This window comes from Stenella coeruleoalba (genome assembly GCF_951394435.1).
Source record: "Stenella coeruleoalba genome assembly, chromosome: X".
Taxonomy (NCBI): Eukaryota; Metazoa; Chordata; class Mammalia; order Artiodactyla; family Delphinidae; genus Stenella; species Stenella coeruleoalba.
Genome location: NC_137152.1, coordinates 55,183,481 through 55,197,264, shown reverse-complemented (window position 1 = coordinate 55,197,264; position 13,784 = coordinate 55,183,481). Strand labels below are relative to the sequence as shown.

General features: G+C 41.4%; 1 protein-coding gene across 3 annotated transcripts in view; it reads left to right on the top strand.

Annotated features, from left to right (window-relative positions):
- Window positions 1–13,784, top strand: part of SNX12 (sorting nexin 12) — a 51,396-nt gene that overhangs the window by 1,165 nt on the left and 36,447 nt on the right. For all 3 annotated transcript variants that reach the window (XR_013825747.1, XM_079910804.1, XM_079910803.1), the window contains exons 2-4: window positions 3,827–3,922; window positions 4,458–4,582; window positions 4,992–5,082. Coding sequence is in view for 2 of the 3 variants with exons in the window: in XM_079910804.1 (XP_079766930.1) it covers window positions 3,827–3,922; window positions 4,458–4,582; window positions 4,992–5,082 (312 nt within the window). In the remaining variant the exon portion in view is untranslated. The remainder of the gene's footprint in view (window positions 1–3,826; window positions 3,923–4,457; window positions 4,583–4,991; window positions 5,083–13,784) is intronic.

Below are 13,784 nucleotides of genomic sequence, written 5' to 3'. Positions count from 1 at the left end.
TGGCATTTCTGTGTATGAATGGCCATTTGCTCTTTCTGCTCTAGATTAACCTTTTGGATTCATTATATTAGTCCCTAGTCTGTAGTTAACTTTAATATATGACATTTCAGGACTGCCCCAGGAGTGGTTTCTTCCAGTGTGCATTGCAGAGGACTTTATTCTCTAGTTCTTAGTCCACGATGCAAGGATGGAATGTGCAGAGTACATGGTTTGCAGTTTCTTTGGCCCCACTGAAGTGGTTACAAGCAAAAAGTTTGAGAGCCATTTCCTAATTTTCCTTATGTTTTCTTCTCAGACTAGAGGGCCAGAATATTCTCTATGGACAGCATGCTGCTCAAACAGCATTTGAAGACCTAAAAGAGTATATGTGCTTTTATTTTTGAATGAATGAATTGAATGAGAGAGTGTGCTCTCCCACCTGGGCTTTGAAACCTAATTAAGAAGCGATGATCTCCAAATTCCAAGTTTGGCAAAGTCCAAACTGAAGAAAGAAACGCGAATAGAAAAAAATGAGAAAAACTTGTCTATATAAGAACTGTTTGAAATCATCTCTTTGGGGAAGAATGGACATTAGAGCCCTCAAAATATGATAAAAGCTGGGAACTGTTAATGGCAGAGAACTTAATTACCTGAGGAATCCTGGGCATAACTTGTTCAGTGTAAGAACTCTCTGCTGTGGGGTTTTGGAGACATTGTCTTGATGTATTACCCAAGAGCTGTAGGGATTATGAATGGAATTGTTCTCTACTTCAGGCATTCTAATAAAACAGGAATTGTTCATCTAGTGCCTACTGTGTGCCAGGCACTGAACTAGGTTTTAGTTTCTAAATCCTTACAAAAACACCATTTTACAGATAGAAAACTGAGGAGGAATGCAGTTTAAGTAATTTGCCCAAGTACACATAGCTAATAAGTGTCATGGTTGAGATTTGAACCCAGGTCCGTCTGACTCCAAAGCCCACCATACTCTTTCCACTACACTTTAGTCTCTCTGGCAATGCTTAGTTGCAAAACTTTAGTGTGCAAAAATTTTTTTTAACCCACTAAGTTTTTCATCAGTCTTTTCCACAATTACTAATTGTATAGTGATTGATGATAGGGTTGATGGCAGTTCCTAATTCTGTGGGTTTGAGTTAATTTGTATTTATGTTAATTTTGTATGGCCATATAGGCTTTTAATATTTTTGTTGAACTCTGTTTTGGGGAAAATTGGTGAAACCATTTGGTTTGAAATTGCTAATTTAAGTGACTGATCACGGTAGGCATTATAGGGAGCATGAGACTCAAGAGAATGGGCTTTGGGAATTAAGCATTGTGTATGGTAGAAGTAGATGGCACTGCCTTGTTTCTTTGTATAATAGCTCAGGGAAGGAGTACCCACCCCAAGAAATAAGGAGTCTGGAGAGGTATTCTGGTGGCTTAACAAGATATGTATGGAACTTTTCAAATGTCAGTTGTCCTGTGGACTTGAACTTTGCTTCTTTCTCCCCTTTCCCTTGATTTTGTGTTGATCAGAGCCAAAGGACTCTATATGCTGTACTACACGATCGTGTCTCCCTCATATAATTTGTAGGTTGGAGTTGAGAGAGTATCCTAGTACATAGTATCCCCTTCCTTAGATGGCTAGGTGCTGAGATGAAAGGCCGTTACTGTCACCATCCTGTGGGGGTGGGGAAAGAATAGCATTTTTGTAAGTCAAAGGAGGAAGTTCACAAAATGGCAGTGGGTGGTTTTGCTGTGTCTTGGAAGAATCTACTCAGCACTTTTTTTCTTTTCTTAGATCCTTCTGTTGGCTTCTGTAAAGGCCTACTGGTTAAGGTTCTACTGTTTGAGGATCACAGTATTTGTAATGAACTCTGGTGGAAACCTGGAATCTCATGATACTGAAGGGCTTTTTTTCTTGAATGATTATTTTTACTCTCAGCTTTATTGAGATATAATTGACAGATAACTTTGTGTAGGTTTGAGGTATAGAACGTGATGATTTGATACACATATATACTTTGTGCAGGATTCTGAGAATGTTCTCTATAATGGCTTATTGTGAATAGGTAATACGTGCACATGGTACAAAATTCAAAAGGTATAAAAATGATATACTATAGTTATTGAAAAAAATCTGTGTATAAGTGGACCCATGCGGTTCAAACCTGTGTTGTTCAAGTGTCAACTGTACTTAAAAATGAAGTCTCCCTCTCTCCCTCTGCCTTACAGAGGTTCCCCTTTCTGAAGAAACCACTGTTTCCATTTTCTTATTTATTCTTCTAGAAAATAGTTTAGGTAATAAGATATTACTTTACATATATCTCACTCCACTTCAACCCATTGACATTCCTGGGACCTTGATCCTGAGTAGAGTTGTAACTAATGTAAGTTGGCCAGTTATTTGGCTTTTGATGCCCTATACCTAGAGCTAGATCCTGAAAAGACAGTTTCCAGACTTGAGGACTACAAAGCATGACATAGTGAGGAATGTGTGAAACTCTAGCATAGCTCCAATGCTCTTTACCTGCTCTGAGTTAGCTGTGGAGAAAGGAGAGAAACTAGCTCCTTTTTTTCCCATCTACTGATTTGAATTGACTGGTGGGAAATATAGCCAGTATTAATACATTTGGCCATTTCTACTTAGAACTTGTAGATAGGAGTGAGGATCAGGGCTTTTTGTTTGTCGGAGGTTCCTGTTGCCATTGGAGCCTTGGGAAAATTCTCAGTGATTAAGATGTGGGAATAAGCCGATTTATATCAGGGAGCGAGCCATGGTAAGCCAACTTAATGTAAGTGCTATTTCTGCTGCACTTTCTGGATAAGGAAAGGGTAAACAGATATACATAGGGCCACTATTAATCAATTGAGTATTTACTGAGTAACTTGCATAATCTGCATTTAGGGAGATGCAGCAGTAGTCATGGCTCCCGATTTCAATGAAATTATAATTTAGTTAGGTAGCAAGACTAACATAATGCTTGAAACAGTGGTGTGTCAGGCAGTACTAAAGTCTGTGTGTCATAGGAGTTCAGAGGAGAGGGAGACCAATAAATTAAACTGGTGTTGTCAGGACAGATTTCCTGGATGAAGTGGGACTTGAGCTGGGCTTGTAGAATGGAGAGGATTTGGACAGGAAAAGCAGAGGAAAGCATACTTTGGAGGTGCTTATCTCTTGTTCTTTCCAGGGAACTTAAATTCACTTTTCAACTGAAAATGTAATGCATGCATATGATAAATTCAAATTGCACAATGAAAAATGTGACCTACCCATTCCAGTTGTCTAGTCTTATTCTCCAAAGTCAATCATTGTTATCAGTATTTTTCATAAATATTTAATTCATAAGTATAAATATATATACATATACATATCCCTTTTAAAAACAAATAGAGGCAGGCTGTATATACTGTCGTGTGCCTTGATTTTAATGCTTGATATCTTTCCATACTGGGACATATATATCTTTTGTATTCTTTTCATAGTTGTATTCCACTGTACAAGTGTACTATAATTTATTTAATCAGTTATCTGTTGATGGACATTTATTATTATTACAAATGAGAAAATTCAGTGAAAACCTTTGTACATACATATTTATGTACAACTTCAAGTCTATTTGTAGGATAAATTCTAAGCAGCAAGGGACTTCTAATCACCACCTGTGACAAGGCTGGATGTGGTAAGGATTGGTATTCACCTGGTGGTGTTTTGAAAGGGTTCTAGGAACATGGTCCATAGGAGCTGTTTCTTTCTTAGGACCTGTCCAAGTGGTTGTGATAGGTGGCCATCACAGGCTGACATTTCTTACCATCTCTCTTCTCTCACATTCTTTCTTCCCTGTAGACAAACCTACCTATCTTCAAGCTGAAGGAGTCCTGTGTACGACGGCGCTACAGTGACTTCGAGTGGCTAAAAAATGAGCTGGAGCGAGATAGTAAGGTATGGCCCTGTTTCCTGTGTGGCACCCTTGAGAGAGGAGATCTGCATAGGTTTATAAAATCTTGAAGGCAACAGAGAGGGTGAACACACTCTGTCTACCAAATCCCAATATATTGGATCTGGGTGATACCCTTTGAAACTTGAAAGTGGTAAGTTCAGGAGAAATTGTAAAGAAAAACTATTAGTTGACTTAGTGGCTAGAAAAGTCATACAACTTAATTCCTTTAGGTGCTAAAAATGGAAAGTGTAGCTAAATTTTTGGATGGTAGTGGACTGTCAAAGAAAGTGAAGAATATTTGGAGTTTACTTCCTTTCTTTTGAGATGGTAAACCTGTCCTCCCACAGAAACAGAACTGGATTAATTTTTGACCTGAGCCACCCCCTGACTGTTCTTATAACCTCAGTTCTTGCAAGTTGCTGAACTATGGCATAGGATGGACCCTATGCCTAATAGGAAATGAAGTGTGTAGTGCTTTACCACCTTATTCCGTCTCTGTGCTCTCCCGTGTGACTGATATTTTGCGTCTGCCTACAGATTGTAGTACCACCACTGCCTGGGAAAGCCTTGAAGCGGCAGCTCCCTTTTCGAGGAGATGAAGGGATCTTTGAGGAGTCCTTTATTGAAGAAAGGAGGCAGGGCCTCGAACAGTTTATTAACAAGTAAGCCAAGTTCCTGGGGATTCCTTTTGCTACTTTTGCCATTTTGGTCTTTCTATATGTTTCGTCTCTTTCCTCTTTTGTAATGGGTAATATGATGTGGTGCCGATTGTGTGCTGGGCTCACTGGACAGTAAAACTCCATTCCTTTGAGCAGAATTCCGATCCTGTACCTCAGGGCCTGAGAAAGCGCTGCATGTTGGATGTGTCTAGGGATTTCCCCCACCTTACACCTCTATCCCCTTCCCTTCTGCAATATTAGGGTTGAAGTGGTACCCTGCTGCTGTCCTCTACTTGCTTGAACTTCAGGGCTGACTTTGCCCTTCTTCCCCTGTCCACATCCACAGCCCTGTCCCTCTGCAAATTCTCTCTGATCCCAAATACAACTGATAACCGTCTTGGTCTCTTTATAGAATTGCTGGGCACCCACTGGCTCAGAACGAACGCTGCCTACACATGTTCCTGCAGGAGGAGGCAATTGACAGGAACTACGTCCCTGGGAAGGTGCGCCAGTAGGAGCCCCTCTCACCACTTGCCCTCTACTTTCCTGCTGAAATGACATTGGTTTTTACACTAAGCCTCTCTCTCTCTCTCTTTGATCTGAAGTTGGCTCTCCATCCCCTGGCCTGATAGACTGTCTGGCATTGTGTTCCTTGGTACCTGACTATACCATGGGCACTCTGCTAGGATCCTCTCCTCTGAGGAGAGGTGGGAAACCACAGGCAGATGCCCTTTGCTTGGGGTTGGGGGGTGGGTGGGGGGATTGGACTGGAAGGCAATTTCTTGGGCATTTACCCATGCCAGAAGGCTAACCTTGCGGGGGGCGGGTCTTGTGCTGGTGGGGCACTTGGGTACATACTGATGCTGCAAGTCCAGGGGATTTTTCTTACTCTTAGGTTTAACCAGGAACACTGAGCAGGGAAAGACCCTGCCTTTCCTACCTGCATGAACTTTTTTCCTTGTGGGGAAGGTGGCAGAGACCGAAAAGCTCTCGTTTTCTCTAGGCCCGTTCCCAGTTTTCTCAAGAGTTTCTTTTGTTGTACTTTCTCTCTCCCTTGTTGCTTTTCATGGCAGTAATTCTAGAGTCTAAGCAGTCTGTTGTGTGGAGCAAGGTGTGTGGGTTTTCTAGGCCCATCATCATGGCTGCTTCAGAGTCAGAAGAAAGCCATAGGGCAGTTGGGGAGCTCCTGTTGCCTAGCCCCTTTCCTTTGTGGCTCCCCGCTCTGGCTGCCTATTCTCGCTCACCAGCAGGTGAGTCAGAATGGGCTGGGCCGGCAGTTCTCCCTCCCCAAGCCCTCGCTACTTTTATGGGTTAGCTTTGCAGATTTGGAGGCTTGAGGGCTAGGGGAAACTCACCACTGCCAGGTAACTCCCTGAAGGGTGGGAGTGGATCATTTTCTAGGTACCTCCCAGTGGTAGGGAAGGGCATCACCACTCTCTTCCTTCCATTCTCCCTTCCCCCCATCCCATTTAGTGCTGCCACGAGACAGAAAACACATGAACAAACCACACAGTCTCTGACTTCTCCTAAGCACTTTGAGCTATTGATGGGGCTTAGGGGCAAGAGTTGTCGCTGCCCTCCCCAGCTTGGTCACAGGGTTATTGAACTGCCTGCACTTGTTTCCCATGGAACCCCAGCATTCTCCCCGGAAGCTGAGCTAGGGTTAGCACCTGGGTATAGATTTCTTAAAACTTAGAGTCTGAGGCAGCTTCTTGAGGCTGGTGACTTTCCTGGGCTTCTGTCTGGGATGTAGTGGTTTGTTTGCTGGGGCCCGATATCTGTCCCAGGTGGTGGGATGGGAGCAGGTTAACTCTGGTGTCAGGTCAAAAGTGGGGCCCTTTGCTTAGACACCCTATCATGGAAGGACTGGAATTCTTTATATAGGGTCCTGAGGAAAAGGATTACTGATTCTGACAAGACCCTGATCGGAGAGATTAGGATTGGATTTTGATATGGGGTTTGGAGTCCATCTAAATGTTGAAGTTCCCTGACACAGATCAGCTCTTCAGCTGCCGGGCCTGTGCCAGGGGCTGAGCAGCCCCTAGAGTGAGGCTCTGCTCCCTTTCCCACCTTCCCAGTGTTGGTGTTGTTGCTGCCTTTTTCATTTGTATCCTCTGTTATTGACTTTTTTTTTAAAAAAGATTCCTCCTTTCATTGTGCACAAGTGCTGAGAGCCTGAGGCCCCATTTCTGCTGTGTATATATCCTGACTCGGGGCTTTTATTCAGCAAAATGTTCATTCTTCTGTCAGACAATGTCATATTCAACTCTGTTCATATTAAACCACTGTGAAGCAAGCCTCTGTTTTCCTGCTTAAGTTGTAAATTTAGTACTTTTTAGTTTCTAGGATATTCTGGATATTGTGCAGAAATTATACAACATGGTCAATGTCCTGAAGTGATAAGTAATTTTTACATTTAAATTTAAAAAAAAGCAGAATCCTAGCTGCCTGTAGCAGTATTTACCTATCTTTCTTGCAACATGCAATTGACTTTGTCACAGAGGTAATGCATCTGCTTGCAGGAAGTAGCCATAGGTCTCAGTAACTGTGGTTTCGGTCAGATTTAGTAGATTTGGTTTTTAAGCTTGTGGGTGTGTGCTAATTTGGGCAAAATATATTTATTGTGTGTGTGTGTATAGGTATATGTATATGCTATCTGTGTACATAAATACGTTTGTGCATACGCTTATCCTCCGACACACCCTCACACCCCTTACAAACACTATTTCTTTCATAGGCTTTTTACCTCAATTGAGCTGTTTTTCTTACACATAGATTTGATGCAGGCAGAAAGGTGAGTGAACTCTGAGAATTTTTGATGGATGGATATTTTCACTTGACCAGTAGATTCTGAAATGGCTTCATCCACAAAGTGGGTTTTGGGAAAGGTTTGTGATGAGAGGTTAGGTAGGAATCTTGACATTTGGGGAGTCAAAGGTAGTTTTAATCATGTAGTTGAGTGTGGAAAGAAGGTATAGAAAGTGATGTGGTCAAAACATTATGAATTAAGATGACTTAACAATGGTATTTGGGTACAAGTAGAAGAGTGGGGGCTGAATTGAAGAAGTTAAGAGATTTTGGTAGTTCAGGAATTAGATGACTAAAGATATATGAGAGGATAGGGAAGAATAGCTGTTTCTGTGAGATAAGAGAAAGGAAGAGTAATAAGAGAAATGCAACCTTCACAGGCAGCAGTGTTGGAGAATGAATAGAGAATAACTAGAAAAAGCAGCTGTAAAATAAAATATTAAGCTGGGCTGTGATGGGGCGGGGTGCTTGAGGTAAAATAAAATGATTACATTCTCTTTCTTCAAAGACCTTATACTTCTTATACTTTAGTTCAGGAGATATCTAAACAAGACAAAAAAATGCTAGAGACAAAATAAAAGGTCCAGATGCATCTAGTTAGTTGTCTAAACTTTTTTAATATCAGGTAAATTCCCTCTTTGGAGTCAAATGTAACGGTCCTGAAAGAACCCCAAATCCAAGCCCATCAACACTGAGAAGGAGAAGCATACTTTTATAAGGAATTCAAGTTTATGCATGCATCTAGGTATTTGCTACTAATTAATCCCCTTTATCCATAGCACAGAAAGCAGCTCAACCTTTCACTGGGACCTGGGGGACAGAGACTAACAAAAATTTTTGAACATAGTAGCTACAACCAAAAGAAGTCTAAACCCTCACATTCCACAGATGCCTTATCCACCCTTTGAACCATTCTTTGAGATGAGTTGAGCTAGTAAAGGGTGGGAGAGGTGGACAGCATTCAGGCTTCTCTGGAGTTTTTGTTGGATGAGGTGTCCTATTTAAGCCACTTCCATCTTCAAATACATGCTGTAATAATTTAAGTAAAATTACTTTTTTGCTTTGGAAATGCAGACCAGCTGCTCACTGAAATGGATATTTCTTCCCATCCTTGAGGACTGTTGAGTCATCTCTGGTCTTCTCTTCTTAGACACAATAACAGTTCTAAGTTTTCCTCACTTCACTCATTTTTAACCCTTTTATCTTTATTATTCTTAAATCTCTCCAAGGTCCTCATATGTCCCTAAGTCATAGAGTCTAAAACTGGACACCACTTTAATTATACCCTGAAGTTTAGGTGGTTGTTAGTCCATTTATACTTCACAGTGTTCAAGTTTACTTTTAAAATGTAAACACTTTGTGACTAATTTAGCTTGTGGTTCTCTGCCACTCCCTTCCCGACCACCCACCACCCCTCATTCTTCTTATCTGTTTTCTTGCCTTGTACAAAAAAAATTGTTCCCTATTTTACTTTTATTTTCTCTCTCCCTCCTGTCTGTCTGTCTACCTGTCTATCTATCTGTCTGTCTCTGCTATTGAGAACAGAAAAGTCATTCCTTACAAAACAGACAAAATGGGGGTAATTATTCACATTATACAGAATAAAGGATTCTTTAAATCATGACAGGGTTTCTTTAAATAGGTGCTTCCTATGGTGGTTTTAAGTGTTTGTATATAGATCAACAACTACTTAATGTAGAGAAACTGAAGGTAAAGGATTAAGAGGCACTGCCAGTTGAAGAACAATCAGAAATTGGATAAAACAGTAGTTCTTAAGTGAACAGTAAAATAGTTAGATTCACAGAAATTTATGCATTACTTTTCAAGAAAATTGTTATGCCAATAATTTCTTTCATCCAGATACAGTCAACTTTTGATCATCTGTGCTAGTAGAGGGATATACTTTTTTATTTTGCTATGCATTTTCTAAAATTTAAATATAGGGATGTCTGATATTCATAAGACTTAAAAAATCTTCCCTAATACGTCATCAGAATAAAGACTCAGGAAAATCTGAAAAGTAGTAGAAAGAGTAATAGGCCTGGAATAGAAACCTGGGTTCTGGAGCTGGCTATGCTATTAGCTGGCTATAGCTCCTTAGGCAAATTGCTTCACCACTCTGGGCCTGTTTTCTCAGCTTTAAAGTGAGGGGATTTGACTAAATGATATCTGAGTTATCTTAAATCTCTAATGCTTATGATTTCTGACCCTTGCCAAGGAGTTGAGAAACCCTGGAGGTGATGCCACCAAAAAGGTGAAAGCACAATTTCCCTGTGTGATGGAGTTTGCTGTAGTGCAGTTAGTTTTCTCTCCCAGAAATGAAAGACTCTTCACTTATCCTGATTAGATTTTGTTTGCCTATATCCTGTTGTGTCAAATCATGAGTACTCCCATTGAATCTCCGTGGTGATTTGATTTACAGCTGCCCTAATTTTATCATAGGTCTTCTAGCTGAAATTTTTATTTATTATTTTTTTTAAATTAAAAAAAATATTTTTTGGCCACACAGCATGCAGGATCTTAGTTCCCCAACCAGGGATCGAACCTGCGCCCCCGCAGTAGAAGGGCAGAGTCTTAACCACTGGACCACCAGGGAAGTCCCTAGCCGAAATTTTTTAATGAAATAGTCACCTCATAACTATATGTAATTATTCTTATTTAAAATATATAAATTATAACTTGATCTGATTACAAAATATATAAATTATAACTTGATCTGATTTAAAATATATAAATTATAACGATCTGATTACAAAATTATAACTTATCTGATTACAGAAAATTACAGTATTATAAATTATAACTTGATCTGATTATAAAAGTGCCTATTTTGTTAAAATGTTTTATTGTGATAAAGTTCAAAAGTAATTAATGCTAATTGACAAAATTGAAACAAAACATAACTATGTAGAAAGTGAGATTTCTCCTTATTCCCTAATCCTATTCCCATTCCTCAAGAATAACTTAATTTGGTATGTGTTTTCCTAGACTTTTTTCTATGCACAAATATATGTATATGAATATATACGTATATTCATACACACATATACAATCATCGAATATATAGTTTTTTGAAAACAATGGGATATTTTATGTAGTATTTTGCAACTTTATCACTGTGTAATATAGTGTGGACTTCCTCTCACATTAGTACATGGAAATTTACCTCATTTTTTTAAATAACATTTCATAGTGTAGTTGTATCATCAGTCACTATTATAAGTAACGCTGCATATAACCTTGCTCGTGTGTTTTAAGTGTTTCTGTAGGATAGATTTTGAGAGAAGGAATTCCTGGGTCAAAGGATGTGTGCATTTTAGATTTTGATACGTACTACTAAGCTACTTTCTTAAAAAGTGCCGTTTAGGGCTTCAGTGGCGCAGTGGTTGAGGGTCCGCCTGCCGATGCAGGGGACACGGGTTCGTGCCCCGGTCCGGGAAGATCCCACATGTCGCGGAGCGGCTGGGCCCGTGAGCCATGGCTGCTGAGCCTGCGCGTCCGGAGCCTGTGCTCCGCAACGGAAGAGGCCACAACAGTGAGAGGCCCGCGTACCGCAAAAAAAAAAAAAAAAAAAGTGCCGTTTAGATTCCCACTTACAGCAAATGAGAATTTCTGTTTCTTCCCAAAAGTGGAGAAATCCCTGTTTCCCTATAAGTAGTTTTTTTGCCAAAAGTGGAAGAATATTAAACAATTCATAATTATCCAAACTAGTTGGTGGAAGTGGTATTTCTTAGTTTTAATTTGCATTTTCTGGCATATTTAGTTGTAATGATACCACTACCAGGTTTTCAAAAATTTCTCCACACATTTCATTTTAGTTGTTCTAGAAGCAGTATTTATTACTGCTAATTGAGTATCCCTACACTCCTCGCTATAGAAAAACCAATAATCTCAATTAAAGGCCCTGGATGTTCCTAGCCTTCTTCCCACCTAAATTTGGGGGAAATGAAACAACTAGCCCAGTGGCAAAGCAACGTATCTGAGGCATTCTCATGACCAATACTTTTCTCAGGTTGGCACTCGTTGAGGCCAGTCCCAGAGCAGCACTGACAGCTCAACCACAGGCTCATCTGACCTCAGGGCCAACCTTCTTGGAAACTCAGGGAGATATCACTTTGCCTCTTGGGCCACGATTCCTCCAGCTTGGATCTCCTTTTCGGTTATTTCTCCCAGATCCAAACCTTAGATTACAGGTAGGGACGGGACAAGGACAGTGACGTAGATCGAGACGGCGACTGAAATAGGAAGCCGACTTACCAGGCCTTGGCTCTTCTGGTTGGCTACCCACACGTCAGTCAGAAATGAGCAAACTTTTAGTTGGTCTTACGCAACGGGAAGCACATACTCTCCTCTGATTGGCTTCTTAATCGAGGGGGTGGGCCATAGGGAGACCTGCTGGTTGGCTGGAATGGAAGACCAATGGGGACCCTGTGGCGCTGCTTTCGAAAGCAAAGCCTTCCTCTCGGCACTTGGAAGAGTCGGCGGGGTTGCCTCGGACCTCCTTCGGCTTGTTTGGTAATTGCCTGCACCCCGCAACCTAGCTACCCTCTAATCCCCACCCCCACCCCATCACCCCGGGCCCTGTCACGCTTCGGCGTCTTAGAGTGTCTCCGGGTGTGCCGCCGCGACTCTGGCTGTAGTCTCCATGTATAGCACTTAGCGGGGCCATGCCTTAGCCTGCAGGGCTCCTTCCACCACCGCCAGCCCGGAGCTCTTCCTCTGATGCGGCCCAGGGAGTGGGGGTCGGGGACCCGGACTGGGGCAAGAATTTGCTGGCAACAGGAAGAGGTTTGTGACGCCGGAAGCGGGAGAGGCTGGGCTGTGTGGCGGTGAAGGCCTTTGAATTAATCCCAGGAAGGGAGCAGGAGGTGCCTGACTCAGAAAGTTCCGCCATCCAGGCGGTCACCACCGTTTGAGCCATCCATTCCCTCCGTCGCCTGATTTCACCCCTCGTCGCTTCTTCCTAGACTCATCAGCTCCAGAAGCCCTGCAGCAAATACACTGGCCCTCTCAGCCTGGATTCAGAGCCAGTGCCCTTTCTTTCTCAGTGTCAATGGACCTGACCTCGTTGCTTTATTCCTTTTCCCCAATAATTTTTAATTACACTAGTACATTTTCCTTGGGGGGGGAAAAAACCCTCAAAACATTATACAAGGATAGTGCTAAAGTACACACTGGCCATTACCCACAATCCTAGTCCTCTTCCCCTTCCCAAAGGTCAGCAGTTTGGTATGTATCCTGGTAGCCTTCCAGGTTTTTTTCTTTAAGAAAACGTGTCGTGTCTTTATTTCTACAAAAAGTATACCATACTGTACATATCCTGAAAGTTTTTCATTAAATGTTTTGGAAACATTTTAATTTCACTACATCAAGATTTACTTCACTTTAAAAAAATGTGGCATAATACACCATAGAATGGCTACTAAATGGTTTATTTAACCATTCCTTATCGATAGACTACTAGATTTTTCCAATTTTTTTGCTTTTACAAGCAGTCCTGCTATGAACATTCCTGACATGACTTTTTTGTCAGAGTTTCTCTCGGGAAGTGGTTCTCAAACTTTTTTTTTTTTTTTTTTTTGCGGTACGCGGGCCTCTCACCTCTGTGGCCTCCCCCGCTGCGGAGCCCAGGCTCCGGACGCACAGGCTCAGCGGCCATGGCTCATGGGCCCAGCCGCTTCGCGGCACGTGGGGTCCTCCCAGACCGGGGCACGAACCCTCGTCCCCTGCATCGGCAGGCAGACTCTCAAACACTGTGCCACCAGGGAAGCCCTGTTCTCAAACTTTTTGATGTCAGGACCCCTTTACACTCCTAAGAGAATTTATGTGGGTTTATATCTATCACTATTCAATGTATTAGAAATTAATAGTGAGAATTTAAAATTTTTCATTAAAAATAACAGCAATAAGCCCATTACATGTTAGCATAAATATTTTTAGATGAAAAATAACTTTGCCAAAGCAAAAAAAATTAGAACAGTAAAATTGTGTTACATTTTTTGCAAGTCTCTTTAATAGAGTTAATATGAAACATCTGGATGTTCATATCTGCTTCTGTATTTGATCTATTATGATGTTTTGGTTGAAGTATATCACAGATGTAATTAGAAAAACAAGCAGTATTTTAATAGCCTTTTCAGATAATTGTGGATATTCTTTCATACTACATCAATCCTCAACAAGTGGTAGTTTCTTAAAGATTACATTTTTAAAGATTACTTTAATGTGGATTTTGAAACCGTATCAGTCAACTTTTCATATTTTGTTGCATTAAAATCCATTAGTCTGGGCTTCCCTGGTGGCACAGTGGTTGAGAGTCCGCCTGCCGAGGCAGGGGACGCGGGTTCGTGCCCCGGTCCGGGAAGATCCCGCATGCCGCGGAGCGGCTGGGCCCGTG